Here is a 25,103-nt window from a genome sequence, read left to right as displayed (position 1 = left end):
AAGGAGTACATATCTTAAGGAGCTATGAAAAAAAAAAAAAGGAAACAAAATAAATATAACTCAACAGTCCTAGCAATTTATAATGCATATACAATTGTTCACCTGCGTCCTTTTGATTCTCTATATGAAAGAGAGAAAGCAACAAGGAGAGAAAAGAGAGAAACAAGAACAGATATGCAGGATTAATGAGCAAGTGGACCGCACAGCCCCCCAGTTATGCGTGATATATGACATTTGAAAAGAAGAAAAGTCGCCCCGTCTTGCCCCCCCGCCACCCCCCAAAGCATGGGGTTACCAAAAGAAGCTCCTTTCACGGAGGTGAAAGAAAACGCTGCACAAATAGAAAACCAGAGAGGACGAGCTCTGAGGACACAGAGGGGATCTCCAAGTGACAGCGGGGCTGGAGTGTCCCCTCCAGAGCTCGGTGCAAAGGAGCCAGTAAAAAAATTGAGGAGGAGAGCGAGTAAAGCGCATCCTTCCGCTCGAGAGCTAACAGACAGGAGACATGTAAGATCTGATGTACAGAGAAAGGACAGCCTTATACGATCTTGTACACAGGGTTGGGTAAAGATCTTATACGCAGGCAAAGGGACGGCTTTTTCCAAGTGTCCTTTATCTGACCTCTAGCTCACTGCTCCCCGATGTAGCCGCTACCTTTTGATTGTGTACCAGTGACAAGCACTTTACAAATTGGGGTTACACAGAAGCAAAGTAAAAATGCATTCAGGTCACGGACATAAAGAAGAACTGAAAAAACTTACAGACGATCTGAGTTTGTCACAAACAGATGGGTTAATTGTCTAACCTGGTTTAGGCTGATAAAAAGTGACTGGACTTCTCACACTGGGTTTCACAGACAGAAGCAACAGACAAGCCAATGCTAAAAGACTTGAAGCAAGGAGAGTGAGTTGGTTTGGATCTGGACTTTCTGGAGGTCATGAAAACGGAAAGAGTGAGGACAGCATGGAGAGGAGGGTGGTAGGTACTCACGAATGGTTAAATCCATCACTTGAGAGGCCAAGCAGAAGACAGGATGCTCATACATTTCTCTCTTTTTCCCTATAAAAGAGGATTTGGGCATGCAAGAGGCTTAGGTCAAAGGTAAAGAGGTTACAGGCTATAGGTCAGAGGAAAACTTTATATTAGGTTAAAAGGAAAGTAGCCGTAGAGTATTTTGGGATACACACAGGATAAAAGGAAGAAAAGAAAAAAAAAAAAAGGAAAAAAAAGGAGGGTTAAAATTGGAGATCTACTGGATTAACCATTCAGCATGCCCATGAGTCACAAGAGAGGCTGTGACCATGACTCTAGAGGTTTGCTCTGAACTGTTTGCAAGAATATAATGATCAAAACATCATGAGTAGAGGGAAATAGAATTTCATTGGTTTAAGGCTCCGAGATACTAAGGATTTCAGCCTTCAGTATCTAAGGCTTTCACAGGTATTTCTTCATAAGCATAGCCTCAAGCACCATTGCCACTGATTTGGTTTTGCATCTCAGACAAAACTCTCCTAAACACGTGGCTATCCAAATGTCAGCCTTTAAAAAGCAAGATTTCAAAGCCACGTACAGCGCGCAGGAACGCATCCGACCAAGGTAAATTTGTTATTTGCTCTTCTGTGGAAGTATTTGAACGTGTAGTGGACTATGCTCATGAGAGAAAACCTGATGCATGCAGCTGGCGGATGTTGGGTTGTTCAAATTAACAATCCCAGCATGCTTGGAAATTGGTGTTACAACCACTTTTATAGAGATAGTATCAAAAAGTGGCTGTGGCCAATCACGGATAAAGGAGGAGAAAAGCAGAAGAGAGCAGGTAGTGTGGAATGAACTATTTCTCTGAAAAGGTAGCTGGAAAAAAAAGGGTTTGTTGCTTCAAAGTATTCCCAGACCTAAAAGTCACAGTGCGAAAAAGAGGGCAGGTAATTAACATAACCAAGAAGAATTGAGGCACAAAAGGAAAAGTACACACTAACTGTTCTACTTTGGAAATGAATGCATTTTTACTTACAGATCATAAAGTTTGTTTTTGCATAGATTTATCTGAAAGAAGAGAGCAAATCTTACCAACGAGTTAGTGATATTTATACAGAGAACCTAAGGGAACCAGCCCTGGGTAGAAGCATCCAACAACAGAAAAGCTGCTTTTGATTCTCAGTCCTTCTCCATCCTTGTCAAGTATATTTAAACATTGCATTTTACAGAATACACCAATTAAAATATCCTGTGGAGTACTTCAATAAATTGCCTGATAATACAGTGCTTATGAAACCTTCGTTCCTTCTCTATTTTTGTCACTCATTACCAAGTCAAGAGCTGATAAACATCCTTTTAGTGCCCAATTCTTAAGTGTTTCTCACTGGATGCATAACAATGAATTCATTACCACTGGTACACAATTTGCATCGTTAGACAGAAAAAAATGGAAAAAGAGAGGACATGTCATGTACGGAACCTGGACAATTTTTCATATAATAACCCAATTTTTTATGTAAACAAGAACTAAGAACAAATCAGAAGGAGTTTTGGGTTTTTTTTTTTTCTCCTCTCAATATTGTCCTAGAGGCATACAACAATAATCTCAGCTGTGGGAAAGCTTCACATCACACATGACAGAAACCCAAAGTCTGGAGCAGAACATACCATTCATCTGGAACATACAGGTTTAAACAATTGGGAACTTGGATAAAGTTGGGAAGGAGTTTCAAGTTGGGAATAGCAGCCGACAAGGTACCAACATAAACTGATTAACATGTAAAGAACAACTGGATCATAGAGCTTCAGCTAACACATATCCTCTAGCAAGCTTTAAAATGTCTTTTTGATGGCTACATGTGTCTCTGGTCACTGGTTGTTATTCTCCCATAACTTAAAAGGTCAATAATATCAGCTATGCCGGATTTAGAGTGACAAGAAAAATCTGATGCAGGGATGGGATCACTGATCAATGATTGCTGTGCAAACTGCAAAGACAATGAAACACTCCCAGAAAAAAGACATTTTAAATTGGCTACAAATGATTAAGCATAGATTAAACAGTTTTTCAGCTTCTTATTTTTCATTTGTTTCCTGAACTCCACTGTCACAAGCAATTAGCTGCACTATACCTTCAGCTGCAAAGATGACATCCCAAGTATTTCTCAATTTGTTTTTTAAAACCACGACATGAGTCTGAATACTACACCACTGGCCAAATGCACTAACGATCAGAAAAAAAAAAAAAAAGCTACAGCTCCTTTTAACTGTTTCCTCTCTCTTTTCCAGAAAAAGAAACGTTTTGCATAGCTTCCATTCTTAACTGCTTCCAAAGCCAACACCACAAAAATGATTCAGAATCACATCAGTTTTATTGACAAGCGAATAAATAGTGAATGAGCTTCTTTTAAATAGCTCCCAGCCACAGCTGCCACCTAGAAATATAACAAAATGGTAATTTCACAAAGAAAGAGCCTTACCTTCAATTTTGGCATACTCTGATAGTCGAGTATAATTGACTAGAGCTGCTTGCTCCAAGCATTTACGGATGACTGTTTTTACCTCCTCTTGAGGGACCGGAGTAACTATGTCTTTCATCAGAACCTTGACACAAGAAAATCTGATTTGTTGTGGCATCGGGCACACAGAACTGCTTTTCTCCCAGCCCAGCACATACATCCGTTCCTACACTACTGCTGTGTGGCTCTTGGGGTATGCGTACAATATGCAGGATCCACTACAAGGTCACCCTGGCCAGCTTGAGATGTGGGACCTACCCCAGCCCTGTCGTATTATTTCCCTTCTGCATCTATACCCTATGGCATGCCCCGAAATTGGTCCTTCTGATTTTTTGGGCATGACATTACCATCTATCACAACTCCCCCAGCACCAGGCAATGTTATGCCCTTCCCCGGCTCTGCTGATTGACTTGGGTTTAGGTCTGGGCTTGGCCATGCTGCAGGTTAGCAGAGGTGAGAAGGATGTTGGAAGAGCAGGAAGGCTGAAATAAGGATGGGAAGGATGACAGTGAGCAGGTTTCATATGCCCTCGGGGAGCGAATATGCCTGGAGACGGGAATTTCACCGGACAGCAGCCAGGCATCGTTTACAAGGGTCTGCGGTGTAGATACTTGCCAGCGAGATACTCCACCATTAACTATCAACGCAGATGCAGGCTGTGCTGCTTTAGTGGCCAGGCTACACACCCACCTCCGAGCTGAAGCAGAAGAGATAAAAACCCCACCTAAAACCCCACATTTCAATATTAACTATATTAATTGCATATCCCATGCAAAACCAACAGTTCTTCAAACTCTTTTAGATGGAAAGATTCATGAATGCAGGTAATTTTAACTACTTTCTGCTTTTCTTATGCTTACCCTTTCCAGCAGCGATAGAGTAGCTTTTAGTGCACCTTCTGGACGGCCAAATGGAAAGCAGTACCTAGAAAAACCACATCATGTTAACATCAGACCAGGTGCCTGCAAACAAGCCTTTCCAGCGCTGTAAAGATGCTTTCCTAAATATGCCCAAGCAACGATCTAGTCCCTCTGCCTGGAATGAGCAGTCTTTCTATGGGGTAATTCTCCAAAAGGGTTTGATGGTGTGAACACTAAGGCAGCAAATTAGAATAAGGGGTAGTAATAAGTTGATAGTTTTAGCAGCTTATTAAATCTGGGTGTCACCTGGAGAGCTTTTAGATCCTGTAGGAGAGAGTTAAATATCATCTCTTTGTAAAAGTGAAAAAAAAAAAAAAAAGCCCCTCTGGAAAGAAGGTTTACTTCCAGCTGGAGACCCGGCGATGCACCAGGCTGTAGGTAATGGGCTGAGGCAGCCACCATCCCCGGCGAGTGGCAGCCCCAAAGGGTGGATGCAGGGACTCACCCCACGGTGTGCAAACCTGCACCCCCAGCCCAGGACCCTGCTGGTGAGCAGGGGCAATTCATCCCTTTCTGTGGGGGCAGGATCCATCCCTTCCATAACTACGACACTCCTGCAGAAAGACCTGCCTGGCTGTATGCTAGGGAGAAGGGAAGATAAATGGACAATAACTGAGCAGAGGGGAAGAGAGAAAGAAGAGGAGAAGGGATTTTTTGTTGTTGTTATATTTTAGAAAAAAATCCCCAGCATTACCATGCCTATGCGAAAGAGATGTTTTGAAATACCATTTAAAGGTTATATATTTAAAATCACTCTCTGGCTACAAAGATGCTACAGTGCAAGCTTCGCTGCCCTGTATAGGTCTGTGCCACTTATGCAAAATTCCTGTATGCATTCAAAACCTGCCTTTTGGCTTTGCTGCTTATAGGAGGGAGCTGGGAGGAAATCAGTCCTCTGGCATTCAGCCTGGGCTCTCTGCCTTTACCTAAAATGCGTGATCTGATTCTCCAGAAGCAAACGAAGCCGCTCCTTGATCTCTTCGAAACGCTCCTTCTCGTCTACGGTCACAGTTCCTATCCCGTCAGGCCTGGAGGAGAAATGCCAGGAATGACTCAGACTCCACCTCGCCACCCCGGTAACTCACCCCCACAGCACACAGAACGCTGCCCTTTCCGAAAGGGACGTCACTAACTATGAGACCGGGGACAGAGAATGTGCCACGCTGAGACACGGGCGGTCACGGCAGCACCACTGCTGAGGTATCAACAATAAAGAAAGAAAGAAATATCCCCTCAGAGTGATAATTTGGATGTGGACACCCTCTCCCGCCCTCCCCATCCTTTATTCTTTGTCATAGAGAAGTCGGAAAAAGCAGAATCCCCTTTTAAATATAGGTATATGACAGTGAGCGCAACGCCAGCTCTCACTGCAGGATTGGGCCCATTGCTGGCAAAATAGGGACTTAATTTCTGCAGAAAAATTTGGCTGCTAATTTAACACAGTTCACAGTATAAAAGAATATTGACAACAGGCATATATACAGACAGAATATAAAATTCTGCCCTCCTTCATAACCGCTGAATCACCCCATTATACCGATTTCTTGAAGCGAACCATCTTCAGTATATTCTGCCGAAACGCAGAATGTGCACCAGACATGCATTTTGAAATTGAAAATGCAATGCCTTTTCAGTCATTTAATTTTAATTTATAAAAATGAACAGACTGATACAATTTATCAAAGATTTTCTCAGAGTATTTACGACACTCTGGTATATCAGGAGTGCGCAGGAGTGCGTTGTGAGACGCCCAGGTCCTGCTGCCCTGGGGTATTTCTCATCTGTCACAGAGCACAGTGCGCAGGCGAACCCTGCTGAAGCTCTCCCGGGGCTGGATGATGCGGTGGTCCCCCGTGCTCTTCCACCCCGTACCTCCGCCGATGCCAACCCATCCGAGAGCCGAAAGCAGCAATCCCCTCCTTTTCCCCCACACCCACACGGCAAAACGCGCCGCGCAGCCGGATCCCGGGCGAGAGGAGGGAGCGAGTCTAATCCATCCACCAAAGGAATCGGCCGGGCAGACAATCCACGGCACCGTTCCCCACTGCCGGCGAGCAAAGTCTACGGATTTGTGTACTCCTGGGCAACTCTGCTGGCACAGGCGCTCTTTAGGTAATGTAAGACGTCTTAAAATTGAACAAATGTTCTTACTTAAAGGCCTCCTCCAGTGTTCAGCTTAAGCTGTGTAAATCCGCAGTACTAGGCTGGTTTGGCTATACAAAAGACTTGGCAAGGGATTACAAAGCTTCTAATGAACCTCCTGTCAGGGGTTAATTGGTTGGCTTTATTTTCCTCTTAAACAATCAAAGGCCCTAAACTTAAAAAAAAAAAACCCAAAAACCCTATAAAAAATTAAAAGCTATAAAATCTGTACAACACTTCTCCTTGACCCTGCGTTTAGTCAGCTCTTAGCATCATAAATATGAACTCTGATATTCCAATACAGGTGAATAAATCATTAAAACATTTTAAAAGAGGAACTACTAAACTTTACGTGATCTTTACTGCAAAATTTTAATGCTAAATATACATTAAATAAAACTTGCAACATGGACACAGAAAAAGACTCGAATACCAGGGGATGTATTTAAATTTAAACAGCATTTAATCAGAAATCTTTACTTGATTATTTGCCAAATTCAGTTGTGTATTAAGGAAAAAAAAAAGGAAAAAAGATTTAGTCTGAAACTTGGATAAAATGTCTCAGCTGGGGAACACATTTCATAAACAGTTTTGGAAGTATGGATCTGGTCTCATTAGTACCTAATTAGGACTAGTTATTTTGAAGAAATGAGCAAGCCACAAAAAAACCAAATTAGATATCGAGCAAAAATTAATGTCTGAACATGCTTAATGTATTTTTATTCCAAAGTTCCATAAAATATTTAATATTCAGACAGAGATGTTCATGCCTTTTGTGATGCTCTGCACCTCGCAGTGCCTGCTTTGCTCCCAAGCAGAAGAGCAGATAATTCAAGGCAGACCGCAATAAATGCCGTACATTAAGGGGCAGGGTTGAAGCCCTCATTTGACTTTTGGCATTCGGTTCTCCCCCTGCACCCATAACAGCTCACAGAGTGTCACTGGGTTAATTGTATCAGCACTGACAAACGAGGTAGGAAAAGCCGCCTGCCCTGGCAGTGATTTGCTGGTGGACTGGAAATGGTCTGAAAGTTATGTTACCCTTTGCTGGGTCAGTAACCCCAACCGGCGAGATTTAATGGCAGGATCTGACAGCTCGGGTTGGGTCACAGCCCCTTCACACAAATCGCAATTTCTCACTGTATTCAAAGGGCTTCGGTTTTGCCAGAACCGGTTACTTAGCACCTGTCACATAACGACTTGTGGTGGACACCTGAAACGGGCTGACGTGAGAGCATCAGCCGTGTCCCGGCTGGGCAGTGGTGGCTCTGGAAGCATCACTTTGAAAACACTGACCCATACAAAGACAATGAAAACACTGACGCACACAAAGACGAAGGGTGGTCTCTGGAGAGTCAACCTCTGTCCAACGTGGTTCTCACCCCAGTCACAACACCCCAAGGGATGCCAACCCAACAACCGAGGCGTGCATAGACAGACCATGTAGGCTTAACCCCCTGGTCTTTGCCTGTCTCAGGGTCTTTGTGAGTCAGAAGGACACCAAACCTGGTGGCTCTGGCCACCGCTCCCTCCACGCGGTGTAAACGCACGCCGCTCTCGCGTATCGTGCTACTGCAAACTTGAGACAATCTACAGGTCAGCTGTAGCCATTTTTGGAGCAGCGCGGATGTCTGGAAGGGCCTGCCAACCGAGAGCCATCACCACGGCAAGGACTCCCTTTCTCACCCAGCTGTGGACTATATTGCATCTGACATGATGAGCATCTCTTGAATCTACCTTTCAAATTTTCGGCAAACCATTTTCTCACTGTCCTTCACAAAGTTGACATTTTCGGCAGCATGATAGGAAAGATGTCATGTCGGCTGCTTTTCAAGTTGTTGTCACAGTGGTTAGCACCAGTTCTGTCATCTTTGCTTTCCTCACAATCCCCCATCTTGAGCCATGTCACAAATAATAATACTTCCAATGTTTTTGTCAAATTTCAAATACTATAACCCAGCTGCACATCTTCAGATTTACTAGTTATGTTAATCTTTGTTGCTCATCTTCCCAGAAGCTGAAGCATTAGAAACTCATTAATTAGTGACAAATGCAGGATATACATAGAACTGGAAAAACACTACCCAAAGCCTCGCACTTAATTTATTAGCTTGGTAATTTTGAAACCTAATTAAATATTCAAGTCAAATATACTTTGAAAATGTAATCTTTTTGAGGGAACATATTTATTTTCCCTTTTGCAAGAACACAAAGGGTATATAGCTTAGCATGACTATAATTTAAGATTCACTTCTGTGCTCTAGACAATTCTAGTACGTGGCTGATGGGGCTGAAAAAAATTCCCAGGAGAAGCTCAAGTCGCACCAGCTTGTTCTGATGCTTATTGGCAATTTTGTTCTCAGCAAAGGTCTCCAGCTCAACTTTGCTATTTGCTATTTGATCTCACGGACAGAAGCCCCGACTCCTCCAGCGAGCAGCGTTTCTGCAGCAAGGCTTAGCTAAAACGCAGCTGGAGGAAATGGATGTTCTCACACGCAATCGTTACCACACTGAAGCAGTGACAGGGAACGAGAGGAGAGAGCAAAAGGGTGAAACAAAGTTCTGCATGTACGTGGTATATGCAGATGCACGAGGGACAAAATGGGTTTGGGTCTACGAATTTGGGTCGACAAACAGCATAAACTTCTCCATCTGTGTGGAGACACAATTTCATCCAATTCCCTATAGATCCTGCTCATGGACACTTGAGGTGTATGGCAGAAGTTGTGGGCAGAGAGGGAAGCAGAAGGGCAAAAAAGGCAAGAAAAATAAATAAGGAAAATTTTAATTATAAATAAACAAGTTTCAGATCACTCCTTCTGCCGCAGATTCGCTATGTTGGCTCTAAACTAGTAAATTCCCACTGTAAATATTTCATATGGAAAGTTTTAAATGCCGCTTTCCTAATCCCCTCCTTGTTTTTAAGTTTTAAGCCATGAAAACAACAACATCAACAAAGTAGGTGGTGAAATTAGAAAAGAGGGGTTGCAATTTAAACAGCAAAAATGATAGTCCTTGTTTAGCTTAGATGGTTTGTGCAAATTCTGGGGTTAATTATAAATTATAATTAGGACCTGTGATCCTAAGGCCACTGCTTTATTCTACAAGCCCCGCCTCCCCCCATGCCCTTTTCTAATTATACCCAGTGCCCCCAGGGCTAGTTATGCTGCTAAAACAAATATATCAAAATGATTTTTTAACAAAGACTAATATATGAAGCAATAGCATGCATTTGTATGCAATTATAAATATACGGTATAGCTCCAGTGGGTTAATCTCTTTGACATAAGCCTGTATGAAATACCATGGCGGCTTATAAATGAAAAGACATACCATCTTTTACACCTTTTATGTTTAACTTGTCTACACTTTTTTTTTACTGGGGAAAATATTGCTTACACGTAGCAAACAGATCTTTGCACGCACTGTGAGCCCTGGCACACAGAGCCAAGGAAAAAAAAACAATGTCAAAAACTGATGCAAATAATTTGATTTTTTAAGTAACAACTCAAATATAAAACACGTGCTGCCTTCAGCTCCCTTGCTGGTTGCCAGGTGCAGCACATATGAGCTATACAGTAAACATCGATGATTAGTGCCTTGGACGGCATGTGTCAGGATAGGCTTTCAAAGGATCCCTCGCAGGAAGACTTGCCTGCGCGAAGTCCCACTGGTTGCACGGGGACAGGCTCTGGGGACGTGGGCAGGACCACAGCTGCCTGCCTGCTGCCTCCTACATCTCCCCCAGCCAATCTGACCTCAAAGAGCCCACCTGTTTAGACCCCTTGAAAAAAAAAAAAAAAGCTTATTCAGCAAACATCGATTTTTTTACCCCCCGACTCCCCTTTCTTCTGGGAATTCACACCATGCGCGAAAATGCCGGTTGAAAGCCCTTTGTTCAGCCCGGCCCTCTAGGCGCTGCCCCAGCCGGGATGCTGTAGAGCTTGGGATCCATTTCATCCTCCCAGCTCCTGCCTTCCCCTCGCTGGGGCTCTCCTCCACGCCGCGGCGCCCAGCCAAGTCACGGCGCATCGCTCCTCACGTGCGATCCGCGCCCCTGACGTACCGCGGCCCCACCGGATGGTTTCTGAGCACTGCCATCCTACACCCATTGCAACGAATCACGTCAGCCGGATCCCATCCGACAGACAGCCGTAACGCACGCCGTGTCACCGAGCACTTATCACCGGGCTGGTCGGGACACGGAGCCGGCACCTCATGATGCCCTGCCAGATTTTGACCTGCCGTACCGCAGCCAGGGTTACGCATCTGAAAGAGATGTGGAAACTAAACACAAAGTACTAGGGAAGCATATGCTGATACTGTGATAAAGTAATTAATGTAATTACTACTTCTTTTAAGGGACCAAAAAGGTCCCTCTTTTGTTTTTTTAACTAGCTGTATGGAAATCTTGCCTTTATGTGAAACAGCCTGATATGTAATCAGAATACAATGGAAAAAATTACAAATATGTTACACAGAGTTTTCAATTCCTCGAGGTTTATGACAATAACATTATTTTTGCTGGCTTACAGTTGTAAAAAAACTAATAAAAACTAATGGTAATGTTGGCTAATGGAAGAGCTACTTCTTGAAAACGAGTTTGATGCTGTAAAATACAGATAACAGAGGAAAAGGCAAGTCACTAATATACCAAATTAATTAATAGAGAGACTTTTAGCTGCTTGGGCCTTGGGTAAATAGTCATTGAACAACTTGCAGAGAATGACGGTGCTCAGTCGATATTAGACTGCCAGGGGTTCAGTCTGGCATCCCCATTCTGGTAAGCTCAATGTCTGCTAATACTTAGCATGCACACAATCAATATTTTAGTCTCATTTTTAAAAGTTTGGGATTAGCAAGCACAGAAAGAGCCTTTTTGATGCCAACTTCCACCTTTAAAAAGAAAGCTATTACATGGCTAAATCCAAAAAAAGGCACAAGCGAAACCAAGGTGACTCCTGAAAGTCACTCCTTTGCACAGGGCAGGAGCCACCGCTGAAGGTTTAGGCGCTGACTCTGGGCCTGGGAAAGCCAAGCTCACCTTTCTGCTCCGCAACGGCTCTCCCGTGGGCAGCCAGGGAAGCAGCCAGGCTCCTCTAACACATCACTTCCCCGCCTGTCAAACGATGCCGGCAGTACTGTCACAGCCCTCCAACGTGAGGACGGCGACAAACACGGAAACAGAAGGCAGGGGAAGACCTGGGCAAACACGTAAGACCTTTCATAATTTTACCCAAAATCACGTTGTCTTCTCAAACCCATTCCTGCTTCTTGCTTCTTAGTTTTTTGGAGGACTATCGGTAAAGGAGAGCAACAGCCTCAATACTATAGTGGTGGTACCAAAAGCAAACAGACACCAATAAACACACAGCGTTAACACGTAACTCTCTGCCTTTCTTCCTTGTCACGTAGGTAAATACATCAGAAATCACAACAGCTTTCACAACGTCAGGTCTTTACAAAAGGCATCCAGTGATACCTGGTAGACACAACCCTGTTATCAACTCACTAGTGACCAGGACAGTGAAAAAGCCTCAAGCTCCTCAGACTTAGTGAAGAGCAAATACATGGTAACGGCAGAAAACCATGTGCGTATTCAGTCTTTGCCCGGTCCCTGCCTTCCTGACAGCCTGCACCTTACATACTCAGGTATTATCTGCAGGAGGTGAAACTCAGGACAAGCAATTTACATTTAACTCCATCTTTACTTGGGAAAGGATGAAATTAACAGAAAAAATTAAGGGGACTTTCATGCAAATAGCAGTGATTTACAGCCTTGGTTTGGAGAGATTATGGCAGGCTTTCAGGGGTCTGAATAAGCTACATGAGCCTGAAGGAGTTGGGGAGACCAAGCCCTGACATATAAAGCAACGGGGCTCCAAAAATCATCCCCCAAAATTCCTTTTTGACCATTTCACCTGCTGCGGCCACAGGAGCAGCTCCAAGCTGGAGGTGCATTTCCACCAGCATCCATCCTGCCCCTGTCCGGGCCGTGGTGTGGTGGCCGTGCCGGCGAGGCAGGAGCCGGACAGGCGAGGAGGCATCGTCCCCGCGCTGACGCCTGTCATCCTGTCAGCCTTGACCTTGGGGCTGTCCCCAGCATCCGAATCACAGCCCGCCTGCACTTCCCCGCTGACTGCGAGCGACTGTTGTCTCGCTGCCTGACCTTACGCAAACACGATGCAAACAGACAGCCCACCTCAGCTCCATCACTGTCTGCCGCTAATACCGGAGATTGATAGCCACATGGAATTATCTCCCTGCTCGACCTTCATTACCGGGTGGCATATTCTGACTGACAGCCAACCTCATTCTGGGGAAAGCTAAACCACCCGCTTGTTTGGTTTGGTTTTTTTTTTTACTGTCGAAAAAGTGAAGGAACTTCCTTTTGTAAAGAAAATCAACACTTTCTCAGTTTCAACAGGAAAAAAAAAAAGCCTTTGTTAAACAGAAAAATGTCTTGTAACTTGAATTTTTCCCAGACCACCGTGCATACCCATAACAACGCGATGCATGGCTGCTCCAAGATGCTTTGTAGGATGCTGTGCCAGGTCCCTGGCCAGGCATGCTCCTACCTTTACAAATTTTACAGGAAAAGTTTTTCAGCTCTGCCATGAGCTATAGGTTTCCCAGGGAGAGCATGGCCAGCCCTAAGGCAACGAGCAACGTATGGTCGTGGCAGGTGGGAGGAAGGGACGTAGCTAAAGCAAACCCAGCTTTATGCACGTCACAACTGCCAGTAAGGACGGCACGGGTAAATATTGGCTTTGCAACCGCACGATGCATGTGGCCTCAACAGCTTTCTGAACAGAAATCATGACTCTCCAGCTCAGATACTCAGATTTCTGACAGTAGCCATGAAAGATACGGAGTCGCGTTTTCTCTCAGACACCCTGAGGTCCCTTTTGGTGACATCCCGATAGCAGAGGCCAGAAACCACACTCCGCAGCATCCATACCAATCTCCTCCGGCTCCCGGGTGTTACGCAGAGCCTGCCCTCGGTCAGAAAGCGCAACACCGCAGCCTCCCAGCTCCCGTAATCCCCGGGCAACACAGAGACAGCAGCACCCAAGAAGGAATATGAACCTTCAGCCTTCTGATGTGAAGTCAACCATCAGCTAAAGACAGCTAAGTCACAGCAAAACACCTCATTCCTTTCTTGGAATATTTTAGACAAAGGACCCGAATAGCCCGGCGGTGGCCGAGCTCAGCAGTCTCCTGGCAGAGCGCAGCAGCCACACACAGCCCTGGGCAGCTGCACAGGCATGGGACTGGGCTCTACACACCGCACGGGTTTTAAAGCAAGACATTTTCCTGGCCCCACAACTCTCCAGCTCCACAGGGAGGGAATGGTGGGGTGTCACCGTGGCCAGCACCGTGAGATACCTCCTGCCACCGACCCCGATGAAGAGGAAGCTCCAGCTCTGGCTGTGCTGGACCCTGTGAAGATGTACACAGGGTAGTTGTGACCAGCATCCAACCTCCTCTCCATTACGGGCCAAACAGGCTTAGAGCTAGGTCCCGTCCCCACAACAGCCTCCTGCTGATGAGCCCTGCTTATGGAAGATGGTCAATGGGGGCAGCCAGTTTCCCCTGCCCGGTCTCCACCCCTACATGCCGTGTCAGCAATCCCCTAAACGCACTCCTGAAAATCTCAAGGCCCTGACCCCTTACTTGGGTGCCCAAACGCCATCCAGCTCCCAGGAGAGCGTATGACCCGAATGCTGGTGCCACAGGGGGTCTCCCCGTGCCGTGGGGACCCAAAGTGCCCCGTGTGCTCAGCGACTGAGGAGCCCGGTGCCCTCCACAACACACTCCTGTGCACTGCCCGCTTCCGCTTACCTTTTCGGCTCTGGATTCGGCTGGGGTTTGGAATCTTTCCTTTTTTTGGACTCCTTTTTGGAATCCTTTTTTGTCTCGGCTTCGGGGGCGGGGGCATGAGAGACTTTGCCCCCCTCGCCTTCTGCACTTGGCTGTGACCCACCAAGTAATTCTGCCATGTGTTGGCTTTGGGGAGCGATTGAAAGGCGGGGGGCAAGGCCAGCAGCAAAAGTGAAAGAAACAAGAAGAAAGCATGAAAAAACTCGAAAGAAAACAAAAGGAAACTAAACTGAAAGCAAACAGCTGAAATCAAATTAACAATTGGCAAAGAAGGAATGAACGAGCGAAAGAAAGTCAGAACTAAAAAAGAAACTAAGGAAGCAAAAACTCGGTTTCCATGACAAGATGTATGAAAGTAACTGCAAAAGCGAGCGGCAGCCTTGCAACGTGAAACCTGGGCAATGTGTGTCATAATTCGGGATGGTATTTACCAGAGGGTTTATGAAAACACATAATTATTTTATAACATTCCTTCCTTCAGCAGCATATGCAGGATGGAGAGCGTTATCTCAAAGTAATAATGCAATTTAACAGAAAAAAAAGCAGAAAAAGAAGCTGCCATAGATGCTACAGCTGTCAACAAAATAAATAGAAACGGAAAAAGCTTAGCTCCAGTTCTTCCCATCAAAGGTTTGCCACATTTGAGAGAAAGGAATGGGCTACTTCTGAAAGTGAAATTGCTTTGCAACAGCAGCGAGATAAAATTTTCAGTTATGTCTAAGCAATTTCCAGACTGACGTCACACGAACTTGAGACGAGACATGGGTGCCTGAGGGCTTGCAGCCCTTCTGAACACTGAAGTTTGATACTGCTGAAAATTTCAGTGCTGCAACTTGTCAGATCCTCTCGCGCAGCAATTAAATCAGCACAGTGTATCATTTACTTCTATTTATTCAACCCGCGACAGCCACGCGTACTTCAACTCTACCTTGTCCAGAACTGCATCGAGCAGGTGCCTGGGTAAGAAAGTTAACCCCCCTCATTTCTGGATCCTCTACGTGCATTTTTATTGCTTACATTAAACAAGCAAGGAAACAAACAAACAAACCGACTATGCCACTAGAAGCGCTGCTGCCAAACATCCACTGTGAAAACAAATTGAGGACTGTTGTGCATTATCCAAGGAAACCTATATTTGACAAAGTCATCCCTTGCCGGCAGGGAGCTGCCAGCCGAGAATTCCTTACCTGTTGCCATGAACATGTGATGCACAAAAGGCAAAGCTGTAGTGAAGTAAGGTGGGGTCAATCATAGCTCCGTTTTCTGCGCGCTCTAGCAAATCTCTGAGGTAGCAGAGATGTCTGTGACAGCCTCTCACTCCATTACGTGCACAATACTCATCTAGCACAAAGACCTGGCCAGGACTAAACCAGCCCTGTTTAGAAATAGAGAGACTTGATTTTAAATATAAGTTATTAAATACAAAGGCTATCAGATTTGGAGGTGTAGTGGTCAACTGTTCTAATAAGAGAAAGACAAACCTAAAGCTAAGGAAAAAGGAGAGAGGTCACTCTTAAACAATACAGTCTGTACATCATCACCCAAACACAGCATAGACCCAGTGCAACTGTTAACAAAAACATATTATGCTACCATTAAAGGGAAATGTAATTTAAAATGCTGGAAAGTTAGGTCAGTTCATGTCAGTGCCTAGCGAAAAAAGGAAAAAAAAAAAAAAAAGACTTACACCTTTAAGAGATGACAAAGATTTGATTATTTAAAGAGTACGAAACAGGAATCTCATTTCGGGGATGGGATTGTACATTCGGCCAGAAGCAATAAGACTGATCTGGGGGAGACCATGGAGGATTGCACTGAATAATGACTTCTCTTGCATCTGGCAGGTAGGAGTGTCCTGCAGACGGAGGAAGACAGCTCCGCAGTATTGGAAAGGGACGTTTCCCATTATCCTCATTGCGTCCTGCTGGCGACGCACTCTGCCATCGCCCTCCTCCTCCTCGGCATCGAAGCAAAGGGAAGCTCTGCTCGGGAGCAGGGTTTCTTTACGCATCCAGAAACCTCAGACTATTTCTGTCTGTCAGTCCTGAGGGCCTGGTGACACACGGCTCGTGGTGCCACGTCCGTGCTCCCAGGAAGGACACCCTTCCCCACGAGGGGACGGCTCCGGTGAACGTCCCAGGACAGCCGAAGCGGAGCGTGCCTCTGCCTTCAGGGAAAGGCATTATCGAGAACAAGAATAGTCTTGTAGATTGCTTTTCAAAATGCTGCAAAACCGTCAATATTTACATGGAAATTTGGGTGCTAAACAATTGCTAAGACGCAGCTCTGGAATGCATCAAGCTGCAAAATCTTTCATCGTTTAATTGAAAAGTTCCTGCAGCGGGCGGGAGAGTAGTTGAGGCAGAGCACTGCCCCTATAGGCAACTTCTTTGCCACCCCATCTGTTACCCCAAATGCTACATCTTAGAAACAACACTGCTGTGAAAGATTAAAATATATTTTCTACCACTCAGATGACACCAAATCTTTTCTAGATGCCAAAATAGCTGCTTTGAAAAGAGTTGAAGAAATATCAATTAAGAGCTCAAAGACATAGAGAAGGATTTGCTCATCCTTATTGGGCCAACTCCAAAACAGATTGAGAAAAGAATTAAAATAATGAGGGGAAAATGATAGATATAGGGAGTAGCTACAGTGCTGGGATCACTAGAAGTGCACATTTCAAAATGAAGACACAGAACAATGCAGATGGGACGGCACTCTGGAAGGCTATTTTTTGGGAGGGGTATATTTGCCTTCACCGCTTTTAATGGTATTTTTGTTTGCTTTTTGGTTGGTGGTATTATGCTTGATTCTGGATTTCGTTACGTTGCCTGTTTGTTACATCCTTGGACTGTCTCTTCACCTTGCCGCTCTTCACACCAGTCTTTTGGTGATCAGGCAAGGCAAAAGTGCATTTGGTTACTGGGACAGAAATGCAGTTGAAATTGTTATATTCACCTGATACATACAAAGGACTCACTCCTCCCTGTGGGGGTGAAATCTCGGCCCTACTGACGTCAAAGGGAGGGCTGGCACTAATATCACCGGAGCCAAATATCAAGTCCAGAGTTTGGGGCGAAGGAAGCAGGAGGCTGGACCCAGCGGTCCGGAGCACCCCACATTGCTGCCTGCACTGGGGTCTGAGAAGTGCTGGTCCTCAGGTGGACAGAAGGGATGGGGGCAAACACTCAAGATCGCTGCCACAGCTCAGTGAGGGGAAGCCCGAGCAGAAGCTCGGAGGTTCAGTGATGAGCCTCAGACCTCATGAGAGCACAGGCAAACAGACTATTGGTAGAGAGATCCAGAGCCCAGGAGGACCAGGTAGGTGCTCTTCTTTTACATGGCAGAGGTAGGAAATGAAAAAACCCTGCTGCTGAATGGAGCTCCAAAGGAGCAGTAAATGCTGCTTCCCACAGCCCCAGAAAAAAATCTACGGTTTCACGAAAGGTGGTATTCAGAAAAATCCCCCACACCTTCAGGCAGATCCTGGCTCTGAAGATTTGCCTGGCACAACCAGCTGACAACCAGCCAGTCTGGCAAACGCAGCTGATAGCGATGACACACCGGGTGTCTCACCCCAACACAGCTAGGTGTAGCTCAGTGCGGCTCCCAGATGGTCTTCAATGCAATGAGGAAACTAGAGGGGACAATGGAGGAAGGCCACAAAGCACAGGGTTGGAACTAGATGATCTTTAAGGTCCCTTCCAACTCTAACCATTCTACGATTCTGTGTTCAACAAGCTGAACTACACCGAGAAAGGGACACATGTCCCAAGCACCAGCGGGGAGTGCAGTGGGAGCTTTGGAGCTGGGTAAAGCAAGGCTTGGTCAGGGTTGGTGAAACACTGGCAATTTTTCTAACGGCAAATGCAGCCTTTACAAAAAACAGAATTTTTGAGGGAAAGTTTCCACTTTTCAGTAGCTGAATTTTCCCATCTACCATTGGAAAACCAAAAGAATTTCATTTTGGTGGCCTGCTTCATGGACCTTTTAACTTGACTCCTTCACATCACCTCGGCTAGGCCGGGCACTCTGGAAGACCACCTTTCCTCAGTACATGCCGTCCTGTATTATGCAAATCCCAGGAATGTTGACACATACGTCATGGGCAATACCGCTCCAGCAGGGACCCGGCTGCACGAGCCGATGCCAGCAGTGGGTTGGAAGTCCTGGGAAGAGTTGAAGGACAGTCTCAGAAACAACGCACGCATCCAAGCGAAAGGAATGAAGACCCACGTGTGTGGGGGGTCTGTACTAAGCTGGAAGAGCTGCATACTCTTCCCAAAAGTGCAGGAAGAGCTGCGAATGTGACTGTGCTACCAGTTTGTGGACGACGGACAGGAGCCCTCAGCTAGCTCTGCAGACAACGCTCTTCCCCTTCCCCAGCACGGCGCTCTCTGCCAGCAAACATCCCTTCTGCCATAGCTGAGATGAGTCAGCCAGCCTGTTTGTTTTCATAGGGAAGCCTGGCTCAGCCAGCGAGTGGGCTCCCAGTAACGTTGTTGAACCTGGTTCCACGGAAGGGAGGCAACGTAGAGTCATCCTCGGTGTCAGGGTAAGCCACCGTGTCTGGGTAAGTCTTCCCTGGCACCTCCACGTCCACGCTTGAAAACAAGAAGAGGTGTGACGAGGCAAAACTCTGCGGGACCTTGCATGGGAACGTCCTGTAGGAAGAATAACAACTGCCCAGCAGCACATCAAGTGGACAGAGCAGGCTTACCACGGGCTCACAGCTCCTCCTGGCCAGCCAGTGCAGTGGCATCACCAACGTCCCACATCAAGAGCAATGGGAACTCTTTGCAGTTGAACTCAAATTTTGAGGTCAGTCTTTTTTTTACACCATCATAATCAGGACAAAACCATATTTAAATAAGTAAAGAAGTGTGTGAAATCCAAGTGTAGGAGAATACAGCCCATTATGCTCTTCTTCATAACGCTCTGCAATGGGTGATTTGAAAGAAGATGGTTAATTGGTGATGCTTTGCTCCAAAGAGGCACAAGTCTTGTTTCTGAAGGGAGCCCCACCACTCCAGGAGCTTCTAGCAAGGGCCTGAACATCTCAATAACAAGCAGAAGTATAGCCGATGGCTTTCTTGAAGAGAAATATTGTTAATCATTTTCAGTGATAGCCTTGCACCTCTCAATGAATTTAATTCAACGGCCACAGCTCTCTCACCAGGCCCGAGACTGCACAGAGACAAACCAGCTGCAAGCCAACCTGTCAGACATGCATGGATGGGGATGGTCTTCCTAGGGTCAGCCATGCGTGAGGAGCAGAAGCTGCATGCCAAATTCACTGCCTGCCAGAGCAAAGACCTCGATGGAACTGGTGAGAAACCTGCTGCAGGTCTGACAATGCTCCCACCAAGCCTACTTGTACCACTTGGGTATCTGCGAGTGAAGTGCATATTACAGCCTTCTCCCACCCCATCCTTACCTCAGGGGACATCCACAACTGTTCCTTCTAGCCCTGCCTCTCATCAGGAATGTGACAACTCACTACCGCTAATGGCATTTACGGGGTCTTTGCCTTTCTGAGGAGACCAGCCCTTGTGTGCAAGGAGCAGAGCAGGTGAGAGGAGCACCATGGTGGAGGGGGACGTGGAGGACAGGATTTGAGACTGCCAGCCTCACTGCCAACTGCTCAGTTGTGCTCCCAGGTTGCTGCTTTTAACAGCAAGCCACTCAAGAGCCCCAGCTCCATGGACTGCACAGCTGGCCAAAGATGGAAGGCTATGGACATGGCGTGGTCCTTCTGCTGAAGAAGCCCACAATGACATCCCAGTGTGGAGGTTTCTGTGCAATGCTAGAAGGGTAGCAGGTCAGGATCTGTCCCATGCCATGTTCAGGACAGTTCACTTCAGACCCCTCTAGAAAGGCTTCATCCTGTTGTTTTCTCAAAAAACTAAGAGCCCCTTCATCCTCCTCACTGAAATTGCTAAAAATTAATTGTTCAAATTGTATTGTTAAAGGTTATTTGTCATTTAAACCCTCACAGTACCTAAGAGCCCCCAAGCACTGCACCTCAGCCAAAAGCTACAAGCTGTCCTGGAGCATCTCAGAGCCACTGACAATGTTACACAGCAGTGGGCTGAGAGCTACAACCTGTGCTCATGAAAATCATCAGGACAGGCATGCGACTACATGAGCGTGGACACATTGCAGCATCGCCACAGTTATCCACCTAGTCCCATCTGTTACCTGCTTGGGATCCCTGCCCATAAAGAGACACAAAGCTGGGCCACAGTTATTCCTGGTGGGACTCCATTGACATGGGAGGTGTTACCAGACCGTCATCTTTCCCCTGTTCTTTCATCCAGAAGACTCTGGAAGGCCGTGCGGGAGGCTGCAAAACACTGCTCTCTACTCCACATCCCCACACTGGCGTTTGTCTTTGCAGGAAGAAACATTTTAAGCATTGCAAACAGAAATGGTAAAGACAGTGCAACTGGAGAAGAACAGCAGTCAGCTCACTGCAGGTAGCCTCTCAAAAGAAAATACCTCTGGGCCAAATTCAAACCTGGTGTAAACAGAAGTCAATCTTCCAGCAACAGGGGGATTAGCCCCCACTCGCACTAGCTTTGACTTTGCTGCTTGATGTTTATATCACTAGAGACCAAAGAATATACTTGCCAGACAAGAATAGGAATCATTAAGTCTGTGGTCCAAAGTGAGGCGCTGAACCATCTCAAAGAGTGAAGCGTGGTCAAAGTTACAGGGATTGGAAGAGATAAATTCATCCATGCCATGCTTTTGAGCTCTATCTGCATCTGTTCATTTATACATATAGAGAAAGACACCATTTAGAGAGATATAAGACATTTTAGTTGACAAATACAACAGAAAAAAATATACAGTATGAAGCATGAAAGCTAAATATCTTCTCTTCCCTACATTGCCATTAACTTTTTCTCTTTGCAGGCTATACAGTACACTTTTCACCTCCCATTGTCAACTTGCATCAGTTATGGACTGTCTTATTGCATTTAGGCAAAAGATTTTAGAATTAACATCTTGTCAACTGCTCATTATAAGTGCATTTATTCTGTACTTGAACACAAACGCAAGAACTTTCTCTGTATCTTACAATACGCTCTGAGTTAACAGAATTTTGGCTCACATCAGTAAATTAGCTCCTATTTAGGTAGTTGCGGTTAATTACAATAGATTCTGCCATTCTAATGAAGTTACAGCTGTAGCATTTTTCTCTACATTTACTAGGTTTTCTAGGTAGCAGACCAGTTACGTTGTTCTTTATCCAAATGCCAACGTTTGTCTCCCCACGGCAATTTTTTTCCTAATGGCAACTTTAAATGCTACCTCACCAAAATAAAAAGATGCTCTTTTAGGCATCGCTAAGAAGTTAAATTGAGATGTGGTTTGTTGTCACTGAGGCAGTAACCCGATAGCACGGCGGAGCTGCCAGTCATCCCCACGGAGGGACTGAATTTCCCCCGCCTGGATTACGAGCTGCCGTTTTTGGGTGAATTAACAGCCTTAACGTATTCACACTTCTCTGCTTTGGGTGACGTTTACAGGCACTAACTCCTAGGGGCTAATTAATTAATCTCAACACGGTTAACCAAAAAATACACCGAATTCAGCAGTTGAAATGAAGCCGCCAAGCCGGCCTGGGTGCGGCCAGCCGGGACCCCGCTGGGAGCGGGCTTTGTTCTACCAGCGGCCAGGGAATTAAAGGACACCTTTCACTCGGTTTTGTCCGTGCTCAGCTTCCTACTATATGGGTTCTTGCCAAATCCTCAACAAAGAGAATAGGATTTAAATCCTTCCCCTGTTTATAGCCTCCTAGGGGAACTGGGTGGCCTTGAAACAATGTGGCTGAAAGGACACAAAAATGCAGTTTTCCGCAATAGGAGTATATGGTAACTGTATTTGTTTTAAAACAAAATCCCTCTTTACCAGAAGAAACAAAAATTCTTAATTTAAAAAAATAAATACAAAAATAAAAAGAGCTTTAAATGATAATGAGACGGTGTTCTTTTATATATGTTTTACTATTTAATATTAAGCTGCGAAGAATGGCATGTCTTCCTAAATGCCTTGTTCATGGCTGTGCTCTCAGATATTACTGATCAGTGAAAGCAATTTTTGTATTTTCTGTATAGTCTGTCGTTAGCTATATACAAACTATATAAATAACATCACCCACTGGAAAGAAATCAGACAAATTAAAACATGCAACATTTCAATTAGCTGCTAGCAATACTTAATTCAGCAGTAGCTGGCAATTTTCCTCATTAAAACCCTGCTGAATAAACACTGATTTTTTTTACTACAGCTGGTTAATTTTGGAGGGTCCGCTCCCCCGTTTTGCTCCGTGTGCTGAGGGTCCTTGCTGCCTCCCCCCTGCCTCCATCCTCGGTCCCAAACCCCCCCCTCCGCCTCCACTGGTGGCTCCGTGCATTCACCACGGGGACAGAAGAAGCCACCGCCGGTGCCGAGCAACGTGGCAGCGCGAGGGCTGGCTGGGGATACGGGGACAACCTCCCCGATGAGCATCACCTCCACGGCATCTCTCCGGCATCCCTGGGGGTGGGATGCGAAGCCCACCCCACCCTGAGGCTCACGGCATGGGATGGCTCCTGTCTGTTTTGACAGCTTTCCACCCCGTCGTCTCTGTCCCTCTGGGCCAAGATCGATTTGATTGAGTTCACTCCCAAAGAGTTTGCTTACGCTGTTTTCCATTCCATCCTTAGTGCCCGCAAAATGTTTTAACAGATATTATCAGCCTATTTTTAATGGCTTGCTGCTCTGCCCAGCTCCTCGGAGTTGACTGCAAGCTGACAAATTGGCTGGAGGCCTTCATTTGCCAGCTTCGCTCAGAGATTTTATTACTTTTCAATTAGGAGTCCTGATACACTGTCAATCCTCCTGCTCAGCCAACGAGGCTCCGAGAGCTGAGTAAATCAGCTGGAAATCTGAAGAGTCCTCTAGCCCTTTAGCTGGTGAACCCTTTTCAGCAGATGTGCTAGAAAGCATGTTTGAAATGAATATTTTTTACTCCAAACTAATAAGCTTTTTCTCACTTTATGTTCTCTGAAGGAGGTGGGCACAGAGCAGACCTTCGGTTGGTGTGAACCAACTGAAGTTCTACTGGTTTCCATGGAGCTGAGGGTCTGTCCTGGGCTTTCGAGGATCTCCCTGCCCAAGGCAGGGGCAGAGACAGTTCCCTGCCAAGCCTGAGAATGGACACAGCGATTAAACAGCCTTCAGGACTGTCCATAATCAGGGGCAATTTTCCTTTTGTTAATCACTTTGAAGCCACATCTTACTGCGCATCCCACTGGCTGCCTGCTCAAAAGCCCATTTGCCCCAAATCTCCCCATCTCAGAACAACCACCCAAAGAGAGAGGCGTCAGCCGTGGTACTGCATGAGCTTGAGTGACCAAAAAAAGTATGAACCGCACAACTTCTGCTTGGTCAGTGGTTTAAAATGTGGTTTTCTGCCATGGGCAGGAAAATGACCGGCCACAGCTCTCCCTGCAGTGGTTCTTGCATGGTCAAACCATTTTGCCCCAGCAGAGTGCGGGGCTTGGTGGGTGCACATCGCCCTCCCAGGGGATAAAGGAGGCATGGGGTGAACTGTAGGTGTCTTTGGAGAACGGTAATACACACATACTTCTCTTAAGTGGAATACCTGCTCTGGGTGATATGCTTAAAATTCTCAATAATAACAAGGAGCAGATTAAAAAGGACAATCCTACACCAAACTCACTTTCCCTTAATTAATTGTTAGAAAATAAACATGCCGTACAACTTGCAATTTTTGCATTTTGATTTTTCCAATGGACTCGCTTTCGAAGATGAAATTTAGGAGTCAAATTATACCAAAAGCATTAAACTTCCTAGGCAATATAAAAAGAAAAGGATAGACCTAGATATATTGTTCCTCTGCTCTAGACAGCTGATCTGAGATTTAAAATAATGCTGACATCTGCATATGAAATAAGTTTTATATATAATATCTTCTCTCTCAAAATGGCTTGTACAGTTTGAATGAGATTTTAAACAAAGTACAAAATGAGAATGGCTAATATTCACAGCCAAACTGTACAGCTAATTTGCAAGTACTTTAAATTAATTGTTTCAGTCAAATACGGTTGCTTTTTTGACCCGCTCTGTTATTCTAGCTAAAAAGAAAGGAGAAACCAAAGAAAGAAAGTTATATGATGCTCCAGTAATTTACAATCCCTTCCCAAGGTGCCGTGCCAAGCTCGCTGGTGCTTTCTTTGTTCGGGGCCCCTGCCAAAATGCTGCTGCAGGCCCACAAAAGTTATCTTACATATTTAGCCAAGCTGCAGCCAAGTGCAGCTGAAAGGTGTTCGATGGTGGTCTCGGGAGGGAGGCTGCCAGCGGAGGTAAATTGGCAGCACAGGCTCCTCGAACCTTTCTTCTGGAAAACTGCAGACTCTGGCCTTTTATACTACACTTGGTCACCTACATTATGCTCTTTTTTATTAATGCTGCCGGGTTTATTTTGTTCCGTTTTTATCCAGTTTGCATTTTCTCCTGACTCCATTAACTAGCCCCCTGTCACACACACACTCCCTACAAGTGTTTGAAATCAGAGTCTTAAAAATCTGCCAGTGTCGGGAACACAAAGATTTCAACAACAACAACAACAACAACAATAATGAA

At 45.5% G+C, this 25,103-nt stretch overlaps 1 protein-coding gene across 9 annotated transcripts in view; it reads right to left on the bottom strand.

Annotated features, from left to right (window-relative positions):
* CADPS (calcium dependent secretion activator) overlaps positions 1-25,103 on the bottom strand; it is a 218,268-nt gene that overhangs the window by 65,237 nt on the left and 127,928 nt on the right. For 3 of the 9 annotated variants that reach the window (XM_074151901.1, XM_074151902.1, XM_074151906.1), the window contains 7 exons: positions 21,078-21,214; positions 15,629-15,816; positions 5,342-5,443; positions 4,356-4,419; positions 3,456-3,579; positions 991-1,059; positions 103-120 (listed from right to left, as the gene is read on the bottom strand). In XM_074151901.1, the coding sequence (XP_074008002.1) occupies positions 103-120; positions 991-1,059; positions 3,456-3,579; positions 4,356-4,419; positions 5,342-5,443; positions 15,629-15,816; positions 21,078-21,214 (702 nt within the window). Of the gene's footprint in view, positions 1-102; positions 121-990; positions 1,060-3,455; positions 3,580-4,355; positions 4,420-5,341; positions 5,444-14,402; positions 14,568-15,628; positions 15,817-21,077; positions 21,215-25,103 lie in introns of all 9 variants that reach the window. The other 6 variants (XM_074151903.1, XM_074151908.1, XM_074151904.1 and 3 more) reach the window with 5 other exon arrangements.

The sequence above is a fragment of the Numenius arquata genome, chromosome 8, assembly GCF_964106895.1.
Source record: "Numenius arquata chromosome 8, bNumArq3.hap1.1, whole genome shotgun sequence".
Classification (NCBI taxonomy): Eukaryota; Metazoa; Chordata; class Aves; order Charadriiformes; family Scolopacidae; genus Numenius; species Numenius arquata.
The sequence above is the reverse complement of the archived record's forward strand: the minus strand, read 5'-3'. Positions and strand labels throughout refer to the sequence as shown.